This window comes from Mycteria americana, chromosome 13, assembly GCF_035582795.1.
Source record: "Mycteria americana isolate JAX WOST 10 ecotype Jacksonville Zoo and Gardens chromosome 13, USCA_MyAme_1.0, whole genome shotgun sequence".
NCBI classification, from domain to species: Eukaryota; Metazoa; Chordata; class Aves; order Ciconiiformes; family Ciconiidae; genus Mycteria; species Mycteria americana.
Genome location: NC_134377.1, coordinates 12,608,331 through 12,631,332, shown reverse-complemented (window position 1 = coordinate 12,631,332; position 23,002 = coordinate 12,608,331). Strand labels below are relative to the sequence as shown.

Below are 23,002 nucleotides of genomic sequence, written 5' to 3'. Positions count from 1 at the left end.
TCACGACCTCCTCCGGCCTCACTTTCTCCTGCCCCAGACACGCACATCCCCATCCATCCACTCTCAAACCTTCACATCGATACTGATTTCAGCTCTCCTCTTGACCAGCTCTCACTGCTCAGCTTAGAGCCTGTTCTCATACAACAGACCCGTCCTTCAAAGGGTGGTGTTCGAGCCATTCTTTTCTATAAGACTGCATCCAGGGCTTTGGAGAACAAGGTAATAACACCAAGCCATGTTTTTAATGCCATGCAAACTACACAATGAGAAGAAATGCTCTCCTATTCCTTGGCAAAACACAGGCTGTAGATTAATAGGCTAGAAGTGTCAGAAACCATATTTTTGTAAAACTAAAACAGAAAACACACAGGAATATACCCAGTGGGACTGTTACCCTGCAACAAGCAATTCTTACTTTCCTTTAAGTCACTACAGAAGAAGGAACAGAACTGAACAAGGGAATTTTTTTTTTGAGCAGACCCCTTGTTAGTGATGTGAACCTCTACATGTATACTTTAATGCTATTGTATGTATGCTATTGTAAACTAATTAGCAATCCTGGAGATGATTTTTTTTCCCAAGGGACATAGTCATTTCAGCTGGAATCTTAAGCTGAATGCTGACAAGCCTCTCGAACTTTGCAAAACCACTTGTCAAAAGTAGTAAGATGAGAATTCATTAAGTTGTTCTAATTAAGAAGTACAAGGTCCAATTAAGCTTTCACTAGTGTGCTACACAACCCTGTTAAACAATGGCATGCCGAGGATTTTCCCATCCCCGCCAAGGCTGTTTTATCACTTAAGTTCATCTCCAACCGGTGGTTTGGAAGAATTTCTCTGGCCATCAGAAGCAATGATGAGAAATTGTATGGACAGCTGCAGCCTGCTGCATTAATACTTTGGGACGTCTTATTGTTCTGCAACTGAAATTGTTCTGAGACACTCTTTGACTCACTAATAGCATTTCAGAGACTGCTTCCCTCTCCTTTGCATAACAGATTCACTCCCACTTTGCACACAGATCATGTAGAGCAAGATGCTCAAACTGATGTTGATTATCTCATTATTTGAATCTAAAAAGGCCCCTAATTCCCAGCAAGGAAAATATGTGTGCTCTCATCAGCTCTAAGGCTGCCGTACTGGACTGTGGCCATGCTTCACAGCAATTCGTACCCTGACTTTATTTCTGGAAGAATACAGTGTATGACATGTAGCTTCCTCTTTCTACAAGAGATGTAGAAGAAAATTAAGTTGCATCTTGTTGCTGTCTAAGACCTGGTTATTTAAGAGCTAAAAATATCCTCCTCACGAAGGGAGAAAGATGAACCAAGCATTTTTGGATTTCTCAGCTCTGTAGGACACGAGATCCAGCCAATAGACAGACACCTCAGGAAACCAGTAACAAGCTAAAAGATTTAAGTGGAGAAATTGCTCAATGCAGAGCTCCAAAGGTCACCTGTGGGAAGACCCAAGCCTTCGTATGTACTGAAACATTTCTGATCAGTCTCAAAGGTGGGCAGAGGTTAAGTGCTCAGTAAAGTGACCCACTAGAAGAAAGGGAAATGCAGAAACAGAGAAATGAAGCGTTATTCAAAACAACACTTCTTCCAAATCAGTGTCTGTTCCATACTCTAACCCAAGCACAAGCACATCAGGCAATTTCAAATGCATTAGTTGACAAACGCGTCTTTTCCACCTCACCCAAGCTCTTGTACCTCTGAGCATCAAGGAGACAAATCACAGAATTTAAGGGCCTGATCTCCTGCCCCTCCTGCACTGTGCTCCACCACCAGCCTTCTCCAGCAAAGGTCTCACACATTTGCAGAAGTGCTCGCTATCCACGAACCTTCTCCTCCCTCAACAGCCTGTTGAGCACCCAAGATTCACACGCTACCTAGGAAGGTATTTAGTAACTCAGTCTTGATATTTAGCCACACCAAAGCCCTGGTGCGTGCCAGCTGGAGCCGCACTTACCAACATGAAGACTATGGCAGCACTTGGATCCAGGGATGTGACATGGGGAAGATCATTCCCAAACATCTTCCACAGACTCGGACACCATCCATCACCTGGACACCATCTCCCTGCCAGAGCATTCCCTATAGACACCGGTTTTCCCAAAAATGAAGCCCTGCAGTTTTGTCTCAAGAACAAACTGGTACGCCTTACTAATGCATTTTAAATATTATTTTAACACCCATTTACCTGTGTGACTGACTGCTCTGCCTTGTAAATGATATCCTTTCACATATGTATGCATTAAACTGAAAGACAATAATGGCCCCAGGGAAGTTGCATTCCATCAGGCAATTACCTGTGTTTTTAAAATCACTAAGTAATTCACACAACCAATTTCTCTTGCACATAACAATAAACAATTTTATCAGCTATGCCCTGCTTGGGCTGTTGTGTACCAGCTGAGAACCACCACTAACCAGGGAAATTAATTGAAATCATAAGGTAGTGGGAGGGGGAAGTACCTGCTCTAACAGAAGCTGACAATAGCACATTTCTAAAAGGGGAGTGATAAAACTATGTCTCTCAAGGAGTCAAGGGCAAACGAGCTGATTCCATCACATAATTCAGAGTCGCTCTCAAACTTGCAGAAGACTGAGAAAAGCACCTAGCCTGAAGTACCTCTGCTCTAAATTTCCTTGTGTTGAACATTTATGTCAGACACTTAAAGCAGTTTCCAGAACTAGTTCTGTTTGCATGCCACTAAAATCTGCATATGTAACTTTCCAGCCAAAACACTGTGAACCCCAAGTTATAAATGGGCAACAAAAATGAAGGGGGCTACACATTACAAGGTGCAACTAGTTACACACTGACAGCCCTAAGGCATCAGGACTTTCTGGATTAAAACCACCTGAGGTAGATCAGCACTCCATCCACTCAAGACACATTTCTGCAAGGGTTACCCAGCTTATGCCTCAGGAGCATCGCAGAGCCATGGTACTCACAGGATCTTTTGTTTCTAACGCTATGGTATCAGGAGCTGCACTACCATGCCAGACCTTATGGCTGTAGCCAAGCATCTGGATGCCACCAGTTTGCAAGGACCCCCTTGAAACCACATTTGACCGCAATTACCCTATGCCCAAATCCTGGAGAGAACACAGCTAATTTATAACCAAGGATGGGAAGCAGAAAGAAAACTACTCTCTGCTCTTCCTTTGCAAACTGTGATGACTTCAGTTCCCTGCTTTCATGCCAGTGATATTTTGATGGAGCACAGCCATATTCACAGCTCCATGGCAGTATCCAAAGAAATGGGCCACCTGCATGTATCTTTGCTTACCTTTGGTGTAAGTTGGTTGTTTAGAGGACAGGATTTGGAACGGGAGGAGTTGGACTCAGGAAGTCCGGATGGTACTCCCAGCTCTGCCACAGCCTCCTTTCGAGTGCAAGTCATTTCACAGCCTAATGCAAGTACCCACTTACCTCTCCTCCTCCCTGGACTTCCGTGAGCTGTCAGTGTCCAGCACTTCTAAAACTCAGATCCTTGAAGCCAGCTATAAAGTACATAGATCAATATACAAAGATATCTACTTTTGTGTTTGTAACTATGGTCTGGGAAAAGCTTTGCAACATCTGACATTTGCAAGAGATCAAATTATATCCATTAACAAAACTTTCCACAGTGTTTCCAGCAAGATAAAGGATTAAAAAAGCAGCCTCTAGGCATTGTATACGTTCTTAATGTATCTGTGCTTCTAAACTATCTTTAATTAATGAAATGTCCCAAAATTACTTATTAATAAGTATCTGTGGGCTTTGTAAACTCCAGACATTTTGCATGAATTAAAGAACGATATAATGAAGTTTTAATGAATACAAAGTCACAGTTAATGTAAAATTTATATATAGCATGCCAGAGGGGAAAGGAATTTAAAAGTACTTTTAATCATAGGTTATTGGCAGCTGGATAGCTCATTTTTATACTTTTCTAATGGGTGCTTGGTATTTATATTATCACATTTATCATGCCAGCATGGTATATTGTCTGACTTGGTACAGTTCAGAAAGTCAAATGGAGACCAGCTCATCTAAAGCCTCATTTGCTAATGAGGCATTTCTGCATCCTGCAGTGAATGTGGAGCTGGTGTCCACAATGACTGTGTTCTTTTGATTCAGTCACAGACCACCTGAGAGGGGCTACTCCTCAGCCGCATTTATAGGCAGTTTCACTCTTACTGAATTATTAGCAGCGATTTGACATATTCTGCAACAGCCTTTGGCTTACTGGAGCGAGCGAACTGAGATCTATCACAGGGTGGAAGAAATATACAACAAACTTTCACTAGCTGCAGCTAAACATGAGCATCTAGATTTTGCCCTAAGTAACAGAGTACGCACCTTTCAGTACACAGATGTATCTTTCAGCAGCATTAACGTATCACAACCTACAACTTCTTACTGTACTGACACAAGGCACATTTTCAGCACACTTTCTTCCACTCCTGTTCACCTGTGACCTTCTCAATGAGCCAACCATGCATACATAACTAGCAGCAATGTTTTACTTGTCCTGGGCTCTGCATAAGAAAACAGGATAAAACTTTCAGAGAACAATAATTCTGTAGCAGGGTGGACTTGGATTAAAACCATTAAAATCCATAACAAATTAAGCTAAAAAATGATTCCGTGACACCCAGTCAAAAGGAAAATAAAAATAAGACAATAACTGAGTTAAAGTTGAAACAAATGTAATATATTTTTACATATATATATATAAAGAATCAATTTATTTTAATTAACTCTTTACCAATGCTGAATGCATTCAACACAATTGTAAGGACATCCATGATTTAAATGCATTAAATACTTAACCCACAAAATTCAAACAGTGCAGGAGATACTGAATGCCAGACATTTGGTACAACTACTGCAACTGTATTTTATGAAAAACAAACCAACATTTTAGTGCTTCCATTTTACTGTTTTAGTATGCTCACTGCAGTATTTTTCCCTTTATAAACTGGAAGGATACAGAGCTAGAAAACATTTTAGTCTTTCACTTTCAACATGACATTTAGTAAAAAAAAGTTACAAAAACATCAGCTTTTCATAAACGAACACACTGGAATTCTTCAGCTAACATAACACAGGATTGTTGCCTTACAGCCAATAAAGAACTTCAAAACAAGGAAGCAAAATGCTGTCTGCAATGATGTTAATCCAGAGTAATGACAGTAAATTCCATGGAAATAACCTGGAGTTACAACAGGAATAAGGAGGTGATTGCTCCCTTACCTTTTGAACCCCTAGAAGTCTATCAACTAAAAGCTTAAAACAATAGGAAGGTTACATCACAAAACGAAGCAGCAATTACCTTCAAGAGTACCGTGAGATTTTCAAGACTGAAATTATTCTGAGTCAAGTCAAATGGGTTTAGTGCATTATGATTTGGCTTCATAAAAACATTTAAGTGCACACTACTTATAGAACACTTCCATGTTTTGCAGTCAAGTAGTTAAAATCACTGTATACTCCTTACACGTGACAAACACATGGATTGAAAAAATGTTGCTAAAAATCAGTTTAAAAAAGAAAATGAACATTTTATGAAAGAAATATTCTATTTGCAACTGTAACTTATGCTATTGGTGCTCCCATTTGATGGGCTGCTGATGTAAATCTAACCAGAAAAGATGCACTCATATATATATAAAAATCAAAACAGGCAGGTTCCTCCTTCCAGGCTGGAAAAACTCCAAGATATATGGCATATTTAAGCAATAAAAGGGAGCTAAGCTTTACCCAAGCCTTTCATAATGCACTTAATGAAATATTTTTTTCTTTTAAAAGAACCACTGGTATTAAATAGAGCTTTTTCTTTACATACAGTATTGGTATATACAAAACAAACACAGAACAAAGACAGATGCAAAAACCCAAACAAGTGACTTCAGAAGTTTTGAAGCTCAGGAATATTTTTGTACAGGTCCAAAGTCTCTGGGTTTGAGAAAGCTCCCCGCTGCTCAACTTCTTTCCCTGCAATTATTTGCTTCACAGCTACTTCCACTTTTTTCCCATTTATCGTATACTGGAAAACAAAACCAGCAATGATAAAGTTACACTTTTCATTTAGTAGCTTTATGGAAATATTCATGAAACACCCCACCAATCCCAGAACTCAATCAAAATTTAGCACAATGTCTTCCCTTTTGTGTTACACTTGAGGCACCAGAATCTTTCTTCTGAAAATCACTTGAAGAGTAAGTGAATTCAAAGAAGAGTTTATATGTGATTTTAGTTTATTATTCCTATTTGGTAATACTGTGAGAATCTGATCAAGCTCCAGCTTAAACCAATGAAACCAGACCAGAATCATGTTATAAACACTAAAAATCTTTAATATTTTATGTTCTGACATCAAATTTTCAAACAATTTTTAATTTTCTAAGGATGGGCTCAAACCAAGCCCAACTCCATTGGACTTTGGGAGAAGAAAACCATGACTTTTGTATCTCAAATGGACAGTCTTTTTCTAATAGGGTAAAGTGAAACACTGAGCTTAAATGGTCCTCAACATTCAAATGTTTCAAAACAAACCATAAGAAACAGAGGCTTCACCTCCACTTACAAATCACACAAATTTATTACATTGTGTTACTCTAAAAGTAAGGATGTTGCAGAAAAAAAAACCCTAATTCTTCTCTTCTTGGGATCAGACCACTGTAATTTCTGACTAGTAAAGTATGGTAAGGAAGAACTACTCCAATGTTAACAGGAACTGTCAGGCCCATTTTAGATTATGATCTCTGCTTTTATAGGCACCAAGGCTTTAATACCACCTTCCTTGGACTGGTACCACTGAGAAGGTTTGGGAGATGGCAACTTTGAAAAGCTGACCTCCAAATCTCTCCTTAGTCTTGTCTGTCTGCTCTGGGAACAGAAACCACACTTGCTTTACTACTGAATCTGCTGATTGAGGAACCCAGGTTGTTCCTGGCCTCCGAAGCCTCTGAAACTCCTGAACTGCAGGCACCACCACTCTTCATGAGAGATCTTTCAGAGCTGGCTAAATAATCCTCAATTCAATGTACTCTTGCAATATTGATCTCAATACTAAATCAAAAACTTTTCCTTATTAAAACTACTGAAGTCATGTGCAATCTCTTGAACCCTCTTGAACCACCTTAACCAACCAGTCTTCCTCCTCAACAATTAGCAACCTAATTTTCACAAGCACTTAGAAACCAGAAGACCTGTGTGGCCTGCAACAGAACTGCCCCCTTTAGAAAAGGGCAGACAGACTGGTCAGCAAAGCAAATTTGTTTACTTTAATCAGTAAATATCTTGTGGATGTTGACCAGAATGCTTATCTGGTCAGGACATGACCAGAAAGATTCACACTAAGAGTTTGCAGTATGTTTTTTAACACCTGGATATCTCATTAAAAATCATGCTTTGTATTGCTTCAACACAGCTATACTATTTCTGCCAGTACACAGTGTCAGTATACAGTCAGGATTAGATTGTACTTTCAGATGAGGATTTAAATACATTTCTAAAACTAGCAGAAAATAGAGGTTTCCCTTCCAAGCAAAACTTTCAAAGAAAGATGGGAGATAGCTTTGATCACTTTACCACTGGCATATTTACCTGAAAGGTAATTAAAATTCACTCAATTGTAAATTCAGTCAAAGTGTGAACTAATTAATGATCTAAGCAGGCTTTCCTGAGGGGCAGCCCATCACAAACACCTCACTGCCATCAACTTCATGCTGTACATTCAGGTGATTTACATGTTTTGCAAGTTCAACACTTCATGCAGAAGCCAAGTTGCAGCCCAGTAAATCTAGGCTTCACCATTTAACAGGTGCAGGGGATTTTACACTCATGCAAAGACAACATTTTGAGCCAAGTATTATTTGCCAACAGTACCCTGGAACAGAATTAACTCAGACCAGAACCAGATTGCTGTATGCACTATAGAGGCTGGCAGTCCTGAACCCTAGACCACTTTCACAGGGAAATCTACACTGGCAGTAAATGGGTATCAGAATATCAAACAATTGCTCTGAAGTCTCAAGCCTTTTCTCTAGACACACTCAAGTCTATGTGCAAATGGACTTGAGACAACTACACTCTGCACTCCCATTCTGCTGCTCAGAGCTGTTGAGGAGACTCTAGCATCAGAGATCACTGGCATTCCACAGGCCATTCCCACTGCAAAACAGGCATTCCAACTGAAGAGTTCATACAGCAAGGAAGAGCACTGTAGAGTAACACGGCACCAGAAGACTGAGCGTGCAGAACCTTTTGCTATATGCATTTCTCTCCCGACCCCCTTAAGCACAAAAATTTTAGTTACTGCTACAGTTAAGACAGTAATAGAGCTACATTTAAGTGGCTAAACAGATGTAAAAGTGAAATGGTTTACAAAATGATTTTATAAATTTGCTCAGTGCTCTCAGCTTTCATAAGAATGTCATTCGAAACAGGAAAACAAAAACAAAATAAGCTTATGGATAGCCAGAAAACCTAAAGTTAAATTACATTTTTAATATTTTCCTTTAAAAGGCTTAAGTGTGTATTACTGAGAAAACACAACATTTATAAACTGAGAATGGGCATTTTTAGGTATTGTTAAAAAACAAAAACATGCTTAGCTGAAAAGGAGATGAAGTGATGTTGCTAGGCAACATAGACAAACTATTTATAAAGCTCGAATACACTTTTGAGATGCTAAAATTTCCATGCATGTGGGTTTGAAGAGTGATGACAACTGCTCCTTAATTACTATTCAAGGTGACAAAGAAAAAAAGTAGGCAGCATTTTTCATGACATACCGGAATGCCTTTGGTTTCTAGAATGAGGCTTGGAACATGCCTGGCAGAAAGCGCTATACGTATTGCATCTCGAATTCTTTTCACCAGATCCTCGCTGAACGCATGGTTTAATGCCATCTTCAGGAAAAGTATCACCCTCTCCTCCCCATCTTTGTTGTACTGAGGGACACAGAGGCTATCAGAAACCTCCTCAAAGGCTTCAACTGAAAATAAAGGAAGAGTCCTTATTAGCACTTGCATTTGTATATTATTCTGGATGCACGTATTTCTTTTGGTGCAACCACAAAAAAATCACCTCCCCTAGAGCTGCAAAGGCAAACCAGACATCCTGGCTAGGTTATTCTACAGTGAGCCTCCCCTCTGGGTGCTCTGAAATTTTAACTCCTGCTCAGGTGAAAAATCCACATTTAAGGACTATATATATATATATATAGGCCCAGGACAAAAAAAAAATTCTGCTATAACTTTTGGGACAAATAACAAGTTTTTACACTAAGCCATTTTCTTTGGCTTTCCTCACAATCCCCATTGCTGCATAGACAGAAAACTAGCACACCCGATGACACAGAGAGGCAACAGGTCCTTAAGTCTCAGATTAGCACCTTTGCAGGCACAGTTTCACCACCTTTCACAAGACAGACCTTCTTTGAAATATGAAGCACGAGCTCAAGAACTTAATCTAATTATTAGGAAAGATACAATAAAACCAGTGTCAAGAGCCTGTCTTGGGGGGAAAAAAAGAAAAGCCTCAGAAGTTAGGTATTCTCTTATAAATATGTGTGATATAATTAGTCTGTAAGGCCTTATTATATGAAAGCAACACCTTATGGAGAACACGTCTCAACTACTCATCTCCAGTCCTACAGATACTTCAGGAAAGCAACAAATTTCAAGTCTACAAAACAGAATTTTACTGTTAATGCTAATATGCTCTGTCCTGTCTTTCATTTGACAAACGCAAATCTTTTATTGCTTAATCCTTCCAAACACCTTTATAATGCTTACATTTCAGATTTAAGGCAACAATGTCACAGTTGAAAGAGGTGGAAAGTTAATTTCATACCTATGTTATAGATTTCAGAACTTCCGAATCTTACTCCATTTGGATTTAATGTACCATCACTGGAAATCACACACAAATAAAAGAAAGAAGCATTAAAAGGTGATTAGAGTTTGATGAAAAGAGAAAAATTGAGGCAATTAACCAAGTCTCTCCACATTTCGTGCAGTGAATATGCAGCCACATTAGAAAGAGAATTTTAAAAGAATTCAATTCAAAAAGGCATTTTGGTCATTAGAATGAAGTTGTACAGAGAACCTCAATGTTATTCATTCGCCTTTCCTTGTCCCTCCTCTTTCCAGTAGCCTACAAATACACACACATACCACTGACAAAACAGACCAAGAATCTTTGTAGTACTCCATCATATTGCAATTACTTCCCAGTCTCTTACAGCTGGAACTTGTGTTTCATATATAGCAGCCTCACACTGTATGTCTGTTGGAGTAGGTCTATATAGTGACAATGCCAGACACAGCTTCAAGGCACTCACTCAACTTTGTTTTGCACAGCAACTTTTAAACGCAAGCAGAAAATTTAGCCACAATTGTGATCTTGAAGGTTTATGATTGCTAACACAAGCACAACTTAATACCTGACCTTCTATAATGAAGTTTTGCTGTAAAGCAAGTCAATGGCAAAGCCAAGACCAGAAGACAAGTTTCCTGATTCACCACCTTGAGCATGCCGCACTCTCAGTTTGAACTCTTATAGATGATCATTATAAATCACGGAACACAAGCCCAACTCCAATACTGTCTTGTGTTCACATATACAAAAAAGTGGGGTAGAACTTTGAAATGGGCTCTCTTCCCTCTAATCCAGCTGCTCTGATTAATTTAAGGGTTGAAATCTACAATACTGGATTTAACAAAACGAATATAAAGCTAAGAGGCATGACTGAGAATCATGTACATTACGCTCTAAGGTGAAGTTTGCAAATTTTAACACTTGTTGTAAAATTTTAACAATTTTAACACTCAGAACACTTTCACCAAAATACTATACCTGCGACCCAGCATAACAATTCCTCCTGTTTTAGGATTAATTTTGCAGTAATCACCATGGGCCCAAACACCTATTAGAGAATGACAGAGATTAAGCAGCTGATTTCTTATTCATCCAGTCACAGCAGACATTTGTGTAACTCAATTCACGTAACTTAGTAAATACATACAAAAATATAACATACCAGATATACTTTAAGAAGTGCCCACAGCAAATGTAGCAGTACTTAAGTACACAAACAATCCACCTTGCATTTATTACAAAGAGCTAGCACACACAAGAGTAGCTCACATATTAGAATCAAACCCTAGGTTATCTTCTGATTGCTTGTTTGCATGACTATACAGCACCCTTTAGAAAACAGAAGAATAGCTGCTCTGAACACCACATTGAGGAAACTGGAAGAATCTTCCACAAAGGTAACTATATTCCCACCAGTCTTTCTTGATCTGCTTTTATGATGTAAAATTCTGTGCAAGAAGCTTTCTGGGTTTGCACAATAGGTCTCAATTCCCTAGGGAGCTTATGTGCTTAATGTTCTTAATTTGTGTTAATATAAAATCAGATTTGACTTCTCAGAGCCGGAATAACCTTTGTGTTATTTTTAAGATTGATACCACTACAGCAGCCTGCCACAAACAAATACAAGCCAATTCTACTCAAATTTTTCTCAAGAAAAAATAAACCTCGATTATTTGCACATGCATGTGCACATAAGACCATTTTCTAACTTAACTGTTACAACCTTAAGCCCATTTACAAGGAAAAACAGAAAAGGGGTTTCAGACAGAACCTCTGGACCACAGTGATTTCAGTCTAACAACTGTCACAGATTTTTTTTCCCCATTTATTGTTCTCAGGCTTACATGCAGACTGCAACTTCTACATTACTTCAATTTTCCTATACGATTATCTCCTGCTGCACATACTGACTTCTCTTGTGAATCCACTTATATTGCTGCTATTTATAAAAAAGCTTCCATCTCCAGAAAGAAGCAGCTTGAGGTCCTGCTCCTATAAAAGCCCCTGCCCAGTAGGCAGCAGGGAGTTCAGCATCGCTGTGCCACATAAGCAAAAGCTCTGGATGAGCAGAGTCCTCCACAATTATTAGGAAGAAAGCCTCTGGCCCACAGTACCTGTTCCTTTACTCTTACCACCACTGAAAGACTGTATGAATGCAGAATATGCATGTCTGAGGCAGCATATACTTAAACTTCACGCTAATGAGGTAGCAGGTCAGCACTTATCCCTTAGGATTCACTCCTCCAGCTAGGTAGGAGCAGTCTGGCAGAGGTGCAGTAGCACTCATTAATGGAGGATTGCTCCCTGACCTGTTCAGCACTTTCATTTCACACATGCCAAGCAGTCTATGTCTGCACTACAGGTTATCAGGCTGTTACAGTCATATCTGCCTAATGATAGCAGGAGCAAAATGGGATTGGAGCTTTCCAGAGATTCTTATTAAACTGATTTGGATCCATATTCAAAACAAAGCACTACAAAACAGAGTGAGATTCTTATGAAACATGCCATGGAGTTCTCACCCTGGAAATCTAGATTCAAAGCTGTACCTGCCTATCACTGGGCAAGAATAGACCTGTACCTTCCTAAGAGCAGCAATAGAATCTATATCCTTGGTCAGTTTGAGCAATATCCAAAGCCCTTCATTACATACCTGGGAATTTTGAAAAATAAGCCTTCCTGTATTTGTTTCCATTCTCATCATTCCAGAAGTGTGTAGGCTGACAGGGAATAGGCTTGGTACAAACCAGTTCTCCACTTTCACCCCAAACCGGTTTTCCTGTTCACAAAGAAAGAGGCATTTTCTGCATTTCCCTTCTGTAATCAACAGAGTATCAAAGCTAAGAGCATCTCCAGTTATTACTTACATGCCAGATGCTGATGTAGATATGAGAAGAGCCATGACTAGTCATCTTAACAGCTTTTGTCCAATTCTTAAACTCATCCCTATCTTAACCTCAGTAACCTTCAGGAGAGTTACACCCCAGGGTGAAGCCAGCCTGCCATCCACAGCAACATAGCTAATTAGCATGCACACCAGAGGCTAGAATTTGGCCTGATGTGTTTTATCAGAGTAATGGAAAAGGAGGGCCTTTTTACACATTGGTTATCTTCACTAGAGTCCTGTACAATTCAGATCAAATGGATCCAGATCCAGGTTTTGCAGAACATGTTTCCAAAGTGAAATCGCCCATTTACAGCTGTTTACCCATCTGATGACTGAAACAAAGTCATATAACTACTGTATTTCATAAGTGTACATAATACTTCAGATAATAGTTACCTTCATCATTCCATGCTTCTACAGCCATTCCAAGATTTCTGGCCTGAATTTCTCCTTTGTAAACTGGAATTGTAACATTCTGACCCATGAAACACGAAATTATATCTGTCCCACCTACAATAAAAGAAGTCTATTAGAATACACAGTACTTTTTGAAAAAAGCAAAACTGTTCTAGAGAACAGCAAGCTGCCACCTTTGCCAAATGCTTCTGATCCACATTAAGCAGCACAGAATATACAGTCAGTATTATCTAGGATGTTATGTGACTTAATAAAACAAGGTTTCTTTTCTTATTTTGTATGTCTTTATATGTGTATGCCCTTCATGCAGAAATATTCCTTAAGGTATAACTTTTCCTCTTCCAACAGTTTCTTTAATCTCTTTTAAGGAAGTTTCCATTTATATAAGAATGAGAATAAAGAGGCCCTAAGTTTACAGACTTAGATATTTAAGACCACTTAGAAATGTTTTCATTAGTTAAAACTAACCAGTCAAGCTATTCCACTCAGTATTTACTTAGCTTTTATACCTTGTTCTCATCAGCAGAGGCTGGGGGGGGAACCATGCCTATAGGATGAACATTTATCTTAATAAAAATAGATACTGTCAAAGTGCTTACTTAACTGGAATATTTATAGTCTTTCTGTGACTTCAAGGAAGTAGAATTATAAGACACAAATCAATCCTGTTACCTTTACTCATAAAAATAGTCTTGTGGATTTGAGACTATTAATGTCTATAGTAGCAAGTTCAAGATTCAGCACTACTCTTACTAAGACCAGAGTCAGAGGTGACTTTAGAGGCAGAATAGTCAGACTTTAAAAATCAAACTAAACTGAGTTAAAAAGCCCTTTGAAAAAGTCAGTCCTTGTTACAAAGCAGAATGAGGAGTTTGTGGTAGACCTTACATGAACAGAAGTTGCCTCAGCTAGCACTCCTCACAACAAACTGCACAGTATGTGGGCTTGATATTTCTCTAATTACATAATTTACAAAAAATCTGTCTCCAGTGCCAATTACTTGGCACAAAAGAAATGAAATGGGAACATGGAAAAACCTCTCCAAGAGGTATTTTCTGCTAAAGTCAGCTATTTGCAGAACAGCATGTTCTGTGGGTTAATAGAGTCTTTTCTTGATCTCACCCTGCTACCCCTAAGGACAGCCAGTCAAAATAAATGATCCTGCTTAAAAAAAAGCTAAAACCCAAAACATCTACCATGTCAGAAACATTCCACCTAAAAGCCTTTGAGTGTACAAGCTTCATTATGGCACACTGAATTATGCAGAAAATCTCTGCACTAAAAAGACACTTAATTCCAGTTTAACTATAACCAAGCCTGAATGATCCAAGGCTTAAGCTTCCCAAACATACAGCAGCAAATAATCAAGAAGGAAATGCACAGGCAATGAACAGAATTAGTAAGATGCATGCAGCATAGAAGCATCACCTGAAACAGATCCCAGGAGGACACTGCTTTTTATGTGTTTGTAGACATACTCATAGCTTTGAGATTTGAGCGGTGATCCTGTAGACAGTATAGTGTGGAGTGTTTGGAGATTGTGTGTTTCACCTTACAAAAGAGGAAATCAACAAAATAGGTTAAGGTAGAATTTTTACAAGAGTTTGTAACTATTTGTCACCACAATCCAGAATAATTACATAAAGGACTTTGTGAGAAGATACAGGGCCAGAACCTGGAGAGGAAAGGCAGGAGGGAGGATAGAAGGGATACAAAAGCTTTTTGAAGCTTACATGGTTTTAAATTTTTCTCTTCTAGCACAGCCAGCCACTTTGCACCCGTTCCAAGGATGGTGATCCTAGAGGGGGGGAAAAGTTTCAATGTTTTGCATATTTAAACATGCTAAGATTCTAAAGACCTGCAATTCCCACTGTAGTAAGCAGAGGCTGTAGACACTCTGTACATTGGTTAGTCAAGCAATGCAGTCTCTTAAATCTGTTTAAGTGCAAGGCACATCCTTTTGAGCAATCAAAATTAGTCACATTACATGTCATTTCTGCAGCTTTGGAACTTTTAATTCTATCTTTAAATATTAAGCAAAGCTTTCCCACCTCGTGGAAAACATTCACTATCACTTACAGGAATTCATAACTGTAGAACACTCCAAAGACATCACAAAATCTTATAACATTTACTTCATTAACAGGCCATAATTGCCACTAAGCTGTTTAACGCAAAACTGCTGCCTTGTTACACTCTCACATATAAAAATTATGCCATTTCAAGGCACAGTTTGACAAAGAATACTTCACTCTGAAGACAGCAGCCAGTGATTTTCTTAGATACCTGTTCAGTTTCCACTAATGAAAGTCTAAGTTGCAGGTGCCTAACTGAACATGAAATTCAGCCTAGCTAACTGAACTGAATTCTGCCCTTGCAGAAAGTGTATTTAGAGCTCTCCAATACCACATAATTAAAGCTTGAAACGAAGGCTGTACCCCTTTCCTACTCTATTGATGGAAGTACTAGTTTAATGTTTCTGCTGACTTTCAGGAAATCCTCTTCCCTGTCTTCTGCTAATTAATTTTATATTACAGCAATAAACTCGCTCAAGAAAATACATTAGAGACAGATAAGGATAAGGGATACAGTCTGAGTGCACAGAACATGGGCAATACATATATCAGTAGAACTTAATAAGATCCTGCTATCTTTACTTTTACTCCAAAGGCAAGATGGAAGGTAGAACAGACCTTGAAATAACAATACAGTTTCAGAAGCAGAGAGAGGGCTACTTCAACACTATCAAAAGGGGATGTCTTCCTTTGCCGTTTAGGTGGATGACAGTTACTGAGACGCTGCCACCTCTTGGGTAAGGACAGGGACAGGCTATTTGCACACACACACTGGTGTGTAGAGCAATTTATCAGGTACAGCACTGTGAGAGCCCACAGAAGTATACTGCTCCCTCAGTTATGTACCACAATCACATGAACTGTTTTTACTCTTGTATAATCTTACTTTTCTTCCATGCTTCAAGTTATTGCTTATTTTACAGTTAGAATAAGTAATGCTTCTCTGTTTATTTTTAAGCTCTTTGACACTTCCTCTACAGCACATGTAGAGCCTATTCTCTTATTATTTCCTTCCAAATGCTATATAATTGGTGGTTGGCAACTAAATACAGTTCACTTGAACAGATCTTTAACTGATGTCCACTTAAGTAATTCCTGTCATGCAGTATAAGATATCTTGATGATACTACAAGAATATGCTATCTGAAGGAAAGTATGGTACATCTTCAGAGAAGTAAGGTAGTCTTAACATGTTGAAGCCTTTTTTTTAAATATGTAACATATGATTGAGTTGGGAACAGACTGCATTATGAAGTACCACACAGATGGCCACCGCTTTTAGTACCAGATTACAAAAAAGTGAGACATGCAGACACATTTCAGTTATCTTCACTTACTTTTGGCATGTAGAAACAATGCTTAAAAATAAGCTGTGTTATTTCTTGATTCTAAATTTTTGCCTGTTGTTCTAGTGGGGGTTTTTTGGGGGTGGGAGTTGTCTTAAGTTTGTGGTTTTGTGTTGGGTTTTTTTTACTGGAAGCATTCTGAATAGGCATTAACCTTCAATTATAATAGCCAGAGACAAAATGTCACTCTTTAAATATTACATGTCACAAAAGACAGAGTGAAGTTTAAATTATTAATTATCAAGAGTCAAAGTGAATCTTTTGGCATCCACTTTCCACCACAAAGGAATTAATTTTAATTATCAATTAAAAATGACACTCATTTTAACCAGTAATAGCATTCAGATCAGTTGGCAAAATAGGGAAGTTACAAAAAAGTTTAACCAGTGTACAAAGCCAAATACCACCACAGAATTTTACAGCTGTTTATCTGATACCTGCCATTTCTCTAGGCTTCGAGAGAGGGCACTGTGAGCATTTTTAGGCACAGAGAACTGTGTAAAACAATTAACAAACAGCTTGACAGGGAGAATTAGGCATTATAGATTAAAAAGCAAAACATGAAAATATAAGCAACCCTGCTGAGCCTTTCCAGTCAATTTATGTCTTTAAGTCAAAGTGCTATATTGAGTCTCATGTTGAGCTGCTTGAAATAAAAGATTCTTATTTTCTAAGTTCTGAGTGTGCTCAGAAATTACTCTTCAGATTGCTCCCAATTACTGCCTTTTGAAAAGGCTGCTCTTGAAAACTGACTATTGAACCAAAATTCTTTGTTTGCTTGGAATCCAAATACTTGACTCAAATTTGAAACAATCAGCTCTGTCTCTTCTGCTCTCTCTCAAAGATTGCTTTAGTACAAAATTTTAAAAAGTAGTTCCACTCAAGGCTAAGCCAAAAGATAAACTATGTCATGCTACACACTAGTTTCTGACCAAGGGAATGACACCTTTAATGAGATTGCTTGTATGCAGTCATCTTAACAGAGGCAAAGACCATTATCCTTCCATTTAACCTTGTTTACATACCCTAGTCTGTCAGTCAAGTCCCAGAGCACATTTGGCGATGGAATTAGGGGAGATCCATCATACAGGACCACTGAAGCTCCTGTAGCAAGTGCAGTCACTAACCAATTCCACATCATCCAGCCAGTCTGGAAAAGAGAAGATACCTACGTTAGTTTCAATCTTTGCCAGCTAGCTGTCCACTTTCCTGGCAGCTCTATCACAAGATCAGGAGTGTTGCTTGCTGTCATGTGCTGGTAGAGGAGCTACAGGCAACTAGAAAGTGATGGACAAGTGTAGCTCTTGGCAGAATCATGCTCCCTGCCCTTATGCAGGAAGTGCCATCTTCCCTTCCACTTTCCTTGCCCAAAGTTTTCCTGCTTTAAGAAACTGTTAAACCAACACTTGAGTTTATGCCCATCTCTGCTGATTACATCTAATGGTATTATTTAGGAATCAGATAAGGCTGGAGCACTGTTTATCCTCTCACCTGTCCCAAGACAGGATCAGCTACATGTTCCTGATGGATGTTCATCTACCTTATCCTTACAAATACCTAGTAAGATGAGGATTCCATACCTTCCTATACACATACCTTTAAAGCATGAGAAAGCAAGAGACAGAACAACTTTGGAACAAGGTAATTGTAATATCTCCATGGAGGAATCATTATAAACTGACTAGGTGTGTTAAAGTTCAGAAAGAAACTCATGAGGAAAGACATTAGCCTTCTCAAACCGTTAGAGTAATAGAAGACTTTGGAATAATTTTCTTTACCACAGCATTAGAAAAAAACCCCACCACATAACAACTCCTACATAGATCAGTTTTATTCTCTTTCCTTTACTAAACTTAGAGTTGTGCAGCTTCTTTCCTCCCCACCAAAACAAAGACATAACAGAAATTCTCATCTTCAGTATGGTCAAGCCTTGCATGGAGCAGGAAGGTGGAGCCTGTTTTGCAGGTGATATTGATGAGGCAGATCAATAAACCCAAGAGACAGTAAAAAAATCAATCCATTTTCCTCACTAATTAGATCAGAAACATTTAACATGGGTTTGACCTTTCATTACAAAGGTCCCTGTTGCATTTTATTATTCCACCTGATTTTTTCAAACTCAGTTTAAAAACAATCCCTTGCAGAACAAGAATTAAAAACACATAAAAATGTACTTATAGATTTGTAGGAAAAACTCTCCAATCTCTATAAAAAAATAAAGTGTTTTTTAAAACGCCTTAATAAGCCACACTTGCCGTTGTATAGTACATAATAATGTCATTGCTGGTCATGTTGCCATGAAGAATGTGTTCCTTCATATGCTGTATTAGCGTACCCTGGAAAAAACATAGTGAAAGAAAAATATAAGTTCATATAAATGAAAAGCAAAACTCTGACAGCACATTAAGACTTCAAAAGAACCTAATGTTGTCAAGCCTTTGCAGGATGTACTCCAGGATTACAGGCAAGTATTTCCTTTTAACCACAGCCAAAATAAATCCCAGGGCCTATCTACAGCAGCAGCAATTGCATTCTCCATTTTCTCACATAACTTTTCAGCCTCCCTCATTAGACTTCAGCAATTCCCACTGCACATCACTTGTAATCTATGGAATAAATAACTTCCTTCACTTCCAACTCTGCCCAGCCAGAGTTGCAGAGTACTCCATGCAGGCTATAATTTTAACAGCATGCTTTTACCAGTCAGATTTTCCAAGATAAGCCCTTTGACAGAGTTTCATTTTCAATACATCTAGGCAACTGGGAGGAATGAGGGACCTAGAGCTGCTATAAACTGTAGCAGCTGTTACACATTAACACTGTTTATCCAAACTATCTTATCTATTAACATCTAGGAGACAAAAGACCTAACTATACACATTTCTTGTAAATATTGGAGCAACCAGCAATGTCAAAAATCTCACTGCTCAAAGCATCAACATCAACAATACAGTAGTTAAATATATTACTTCCTTTCCTCTTTTTTTTAGAAATGCTGCTGAAGTACCTTTCTGATAATCATTAAAGCATAACTTGTTAGGATAAATAAATTTACAAACTACTTCACTAAGTCACTTCACTGCAGTGACAAATTAATGTGGTTGATTTTAAAATAAAGATGGTTTTTGCATTTATGCAAGGAGTTATAGTGGAACTATTAAGAACCTCACAAGCATGAAACAAGATTTATGCTTAAAGAAAACAGATTACAGATAAACATTTGAAATTAAAAAGGAGAGCCATAAAACTGGGACACACTTCGGGAGAAAAGGCAGAAAACAGTAAAGAAAAATAAAGGAGTAAATCTTACTTTCTCTTCACAACTCAAAGCAACCAGGTCTGAATTCACCTGCTACTGTTTGAATACACTAAGCTGTCACAATGCTGCCACCTAGCTATAGCTACCATTATCTACATCTAAAAAGCAAAAAAAATCGGGATTTGGAAACACTGTGTCTAACTTAACAGTTAAGGTTGCCAAAAGAATTGCAGGTGTTAACATAATTATTCCATTTATAAAAGTAAGCACATTACCTCTGCAGGAGAATCTGAAAAAGCCACACAAAGTAGTGAAATTAAAAGTCAAATTTGATTAAAATAAATGTTGGCTTTCTTTTTCCTCCATTTACTTGTTGCTATTCCACAGTTTTGGAGCCAAAAGGAAATTTTTTTAGCAATGACTTTAGGCAGAGGCTATGAACTATTCCCCGCAAAATCTGGTAACTCTCAGTCTGGAAACAAAGGTATTGTGGTAGAAGGCATAACTGTTCTAAAGAGCTAATGGCCCAAGATGCTCTCTCAAGTTTATTTATAGGACTTGTATGACCCTCAAAATAAGTCCTAAGCATTTAGCATTTCCTGACACAGATCTGGTAGCTGATAAAAAACTTACTGGTCTGCTTGTCTTCATTGGGCTTAACATACGGCTGAAAGTGCTGAGCATCTGGAGTGTCAAAAAATCAGTAGGCACTGCTGCTCCTGAGCCACAGTATCAGCACATAAGGGACCAGTGCTAAGCGGTTACATAGCTGAGAGAGAGCAGCTACTCATGGCTGCTGGTCCTGGTCTCAAATCAGCAGTGTTCTCTATACAGCATTGAGAAAGTGTCCGAGCATGAAAAATCCTCAGAGAGATTTGCCTACAGTTAATACAAGAAGTCTGTAGCAGCACAGCTATTTAAGCCCAGGTCTTGAGAGTCCTTACAATGGATAGAAATGAACTGATTAGGGTTTTACTAAAAAAATTCTTAGATAGTTGAGAGTATGGAATAATGGAAAAAGGGCCTGTATGAATGGGGTAAGAAGCAGAACCAACATTTTTAGGACTTAAGAATAACAATTACTCACTAATGTTTTTCAATAACCCTCCAAACATCTTTCTGTAGCACACCCAATTTTTCCAATATGATACAACTTTGCTTCCAAGGCCAGAAAAATCTCACTCCCTCTGAGGCACTACTTTAAATCATCTTCCCTGACCTGGCTTCATTTTCATTATTTACATATGCTATTTCACTGTGTGTCAAGACAACAGAATATGTGCAGAGAAAACAGACCAGAAATGTACTGCAGAATTAGATAAACTGAGCCATAAATTTAAAGTAAGCTGCCTATTAGCATCTATAAGATCAGTACAGTAACAGAACAGCATTGAAGTATGCTGCAAATAAGCAATAATTGAAATGTCTTTACTGAAATGTCATCTCTTCTTGTGTTTTTAACTATCAAAACCAAACTTCAGTTAATCTGAGGCTGGAAAATGAGACAGAGACCATGGGCTAATTCTGCTTTTGTTGAAATCAATGAGAATCCTCCTATTAATTACAGTGGAAACAAGATTAAGCCAAGAACAGAGGAACCCAATCAAGTGTGCACAAGACATCTAAGAATTTCTTTGTATGGATTTAACTGTAGGCCCTATTCAAACTGACACATACAAAGCATGCACACCAAGGAAGCCTCCGATGCAACAATTTGCTTTTAGGCCAGAAGTGTTAGCACCAGAACTTAAGAAAAAAACATCACCCTGCAATACAGGAACTACAGAGCTGCTCAGTGGGAACACAGAATCCTCATACATAACATATCCCATTCAATAAACCATCACATTCTCTCCTCCCCAGCAAGGATGAGTAGTCTGTACCTAAACTCCAAGGTAACTCCATATTAACTGAAAAGATGTTTCAGACGGAGAGCAGGGGCATGATTAAAGGCAAGCTAAGCAGCCATACACATAACATGGGAAGAGGAAGAATTTTTTGCAACAAAGAAAAATCCTGTTGTCTGATCTACATCTGTGGTTTTAATTTCCCTACTGTTTATCATGCATTGCTGAACAACACACCTGTCCTGGTTTTGCTAGTCCATCTTTGCAGTACTTAACCAGTCTAAAGCCAGCATAAGCTTCAAAACAGCTGTCAAACTTCAAAATATACCTCCTTCTTTCTTCTTCACAAAGAGAGGATTTCTGTCCCAAAGGGACCATTTTATATATCACATGCTGCCTGGTATGACCTCCTATCGATAGTATGTAAAGCAGAGTGTTTACAGCCAGCATGGGATTTGTCTGTGGGCAAATCCTCCGGTCCTTGCCAGAGAGGCAATAACATACACACTATGGGCATAACAAAGTGATCCTGCCCTCAGGCTACCTAGACAACTCCATAGCCAGTCTCACAAGATGCTCATCCTGACTTTCAGAGCAAATAGCAGAAACAGTGGACGCTGGCTAATAGTTGTGCAGTTTAATTTATACAAGTGGGTACAAATGCGCTAGACAACACATTCTGCCTGCCTTAAGGGGAAAAAGCCCTGCCTTTTATTAAGGACTATACTAATGGCAGAGTTAAAGTTTCAACACTATGCCTGACTGCTGGAGTCACTTCCTGAACTTTAATGAGTTGCCTAGAACAACTGTTAGGACATGAATTGTAAGTGGAAAGCATGTGAGCATGGGGGATTTTGGCAGTAATGTCGTATATACCTTTAGTCACAACAAGACACTGCCTAAAGCAAAGCTTCCATCCGAAACAAAACCTACACCCAAAGAGATAGCTAACCTTCTGGCTTCCTTCCTTAAAAACGATTGATGAGGATGACATGCTCTGAACTGATAAACATAGGGAGTAAAGTTTAAGGTCAAAAAAAATTCTAGATAAAACCTGCAAGCTCCCTATGGCCTCAACTTGACAGTGTCCAAAAATCAGTTCCAAGCACCCAATTCAAGTTCTTTGGCCTTTTTTCTGCAAGTATCAGCTGGGCCAGTTCTACTAGTGCTTTTGTGACAGACACTTGCTCCCAGGAAATAGCTGAAATCTCTGAAAGGTCTCCACACCAATCTCTAAACCACATTTTATATCCTTATTAATCCATATTTGCTTTCAAACAG

At 38.6% G+C, this 23,002-nt stretch overlaps 1 protein-coding gene across 1 annotated transcript in view; it reads right to left on the bottom strand.

Annotated features, from left to right (window-relative positions):
* Window positions 1–4,716: 4,716 nt before the first annotated feature.
* The window catches only part of AACS (acetoacetyl-CoA synthetase), a 44,041-nt gene continuing 25,755 nt past the window's right edge, over window positions 4,717–23,002 (bottom strand). Inside the window, exons 9-18 of the mRNA XM_075516271.1 lie at window positions 18,871–18,951; window positions 17,641–17,765; window positions 14,928–14,992; window positions 14,623–14,745; window positions 13,174–13,287; window positions 12,544–12,669; window positions 10,869–10,938; window positions 9,864–9,922; window positions 8,801–9,003; window positions 4,717–6,048 (exon numbers count right to left, since the gene is read on the bottom strand). Coding sequence (XP_075372386.1) covers window positions 5,911–6,048; window positions 8,801–9,003; window positions 9,864–9,922; window positions 10,869–10,938; window positions 12,544–12,669; window positions 13,174–13,287; window positions 14,623–14,745; window positions 14,928–14,992; window positions 17,641–17,765; window positions 18,871–18,951 — 1,104 coding nt within the window. The 3' untranslated portion in view covers window positions 4,717–5,910. The remainder of the gene's footprint in view (window positions 6,049–8,800; window positions 9,004–9,863; window positions 9,923–10,868; window positions 10,939–12,543; window positions 12,670–13,173; window positions 13,288–14,622; window positions 14,746–14,927; window positions 14,993–17,640; window positions 17,766–18,870; window positions 18,952–23,002) is intronic.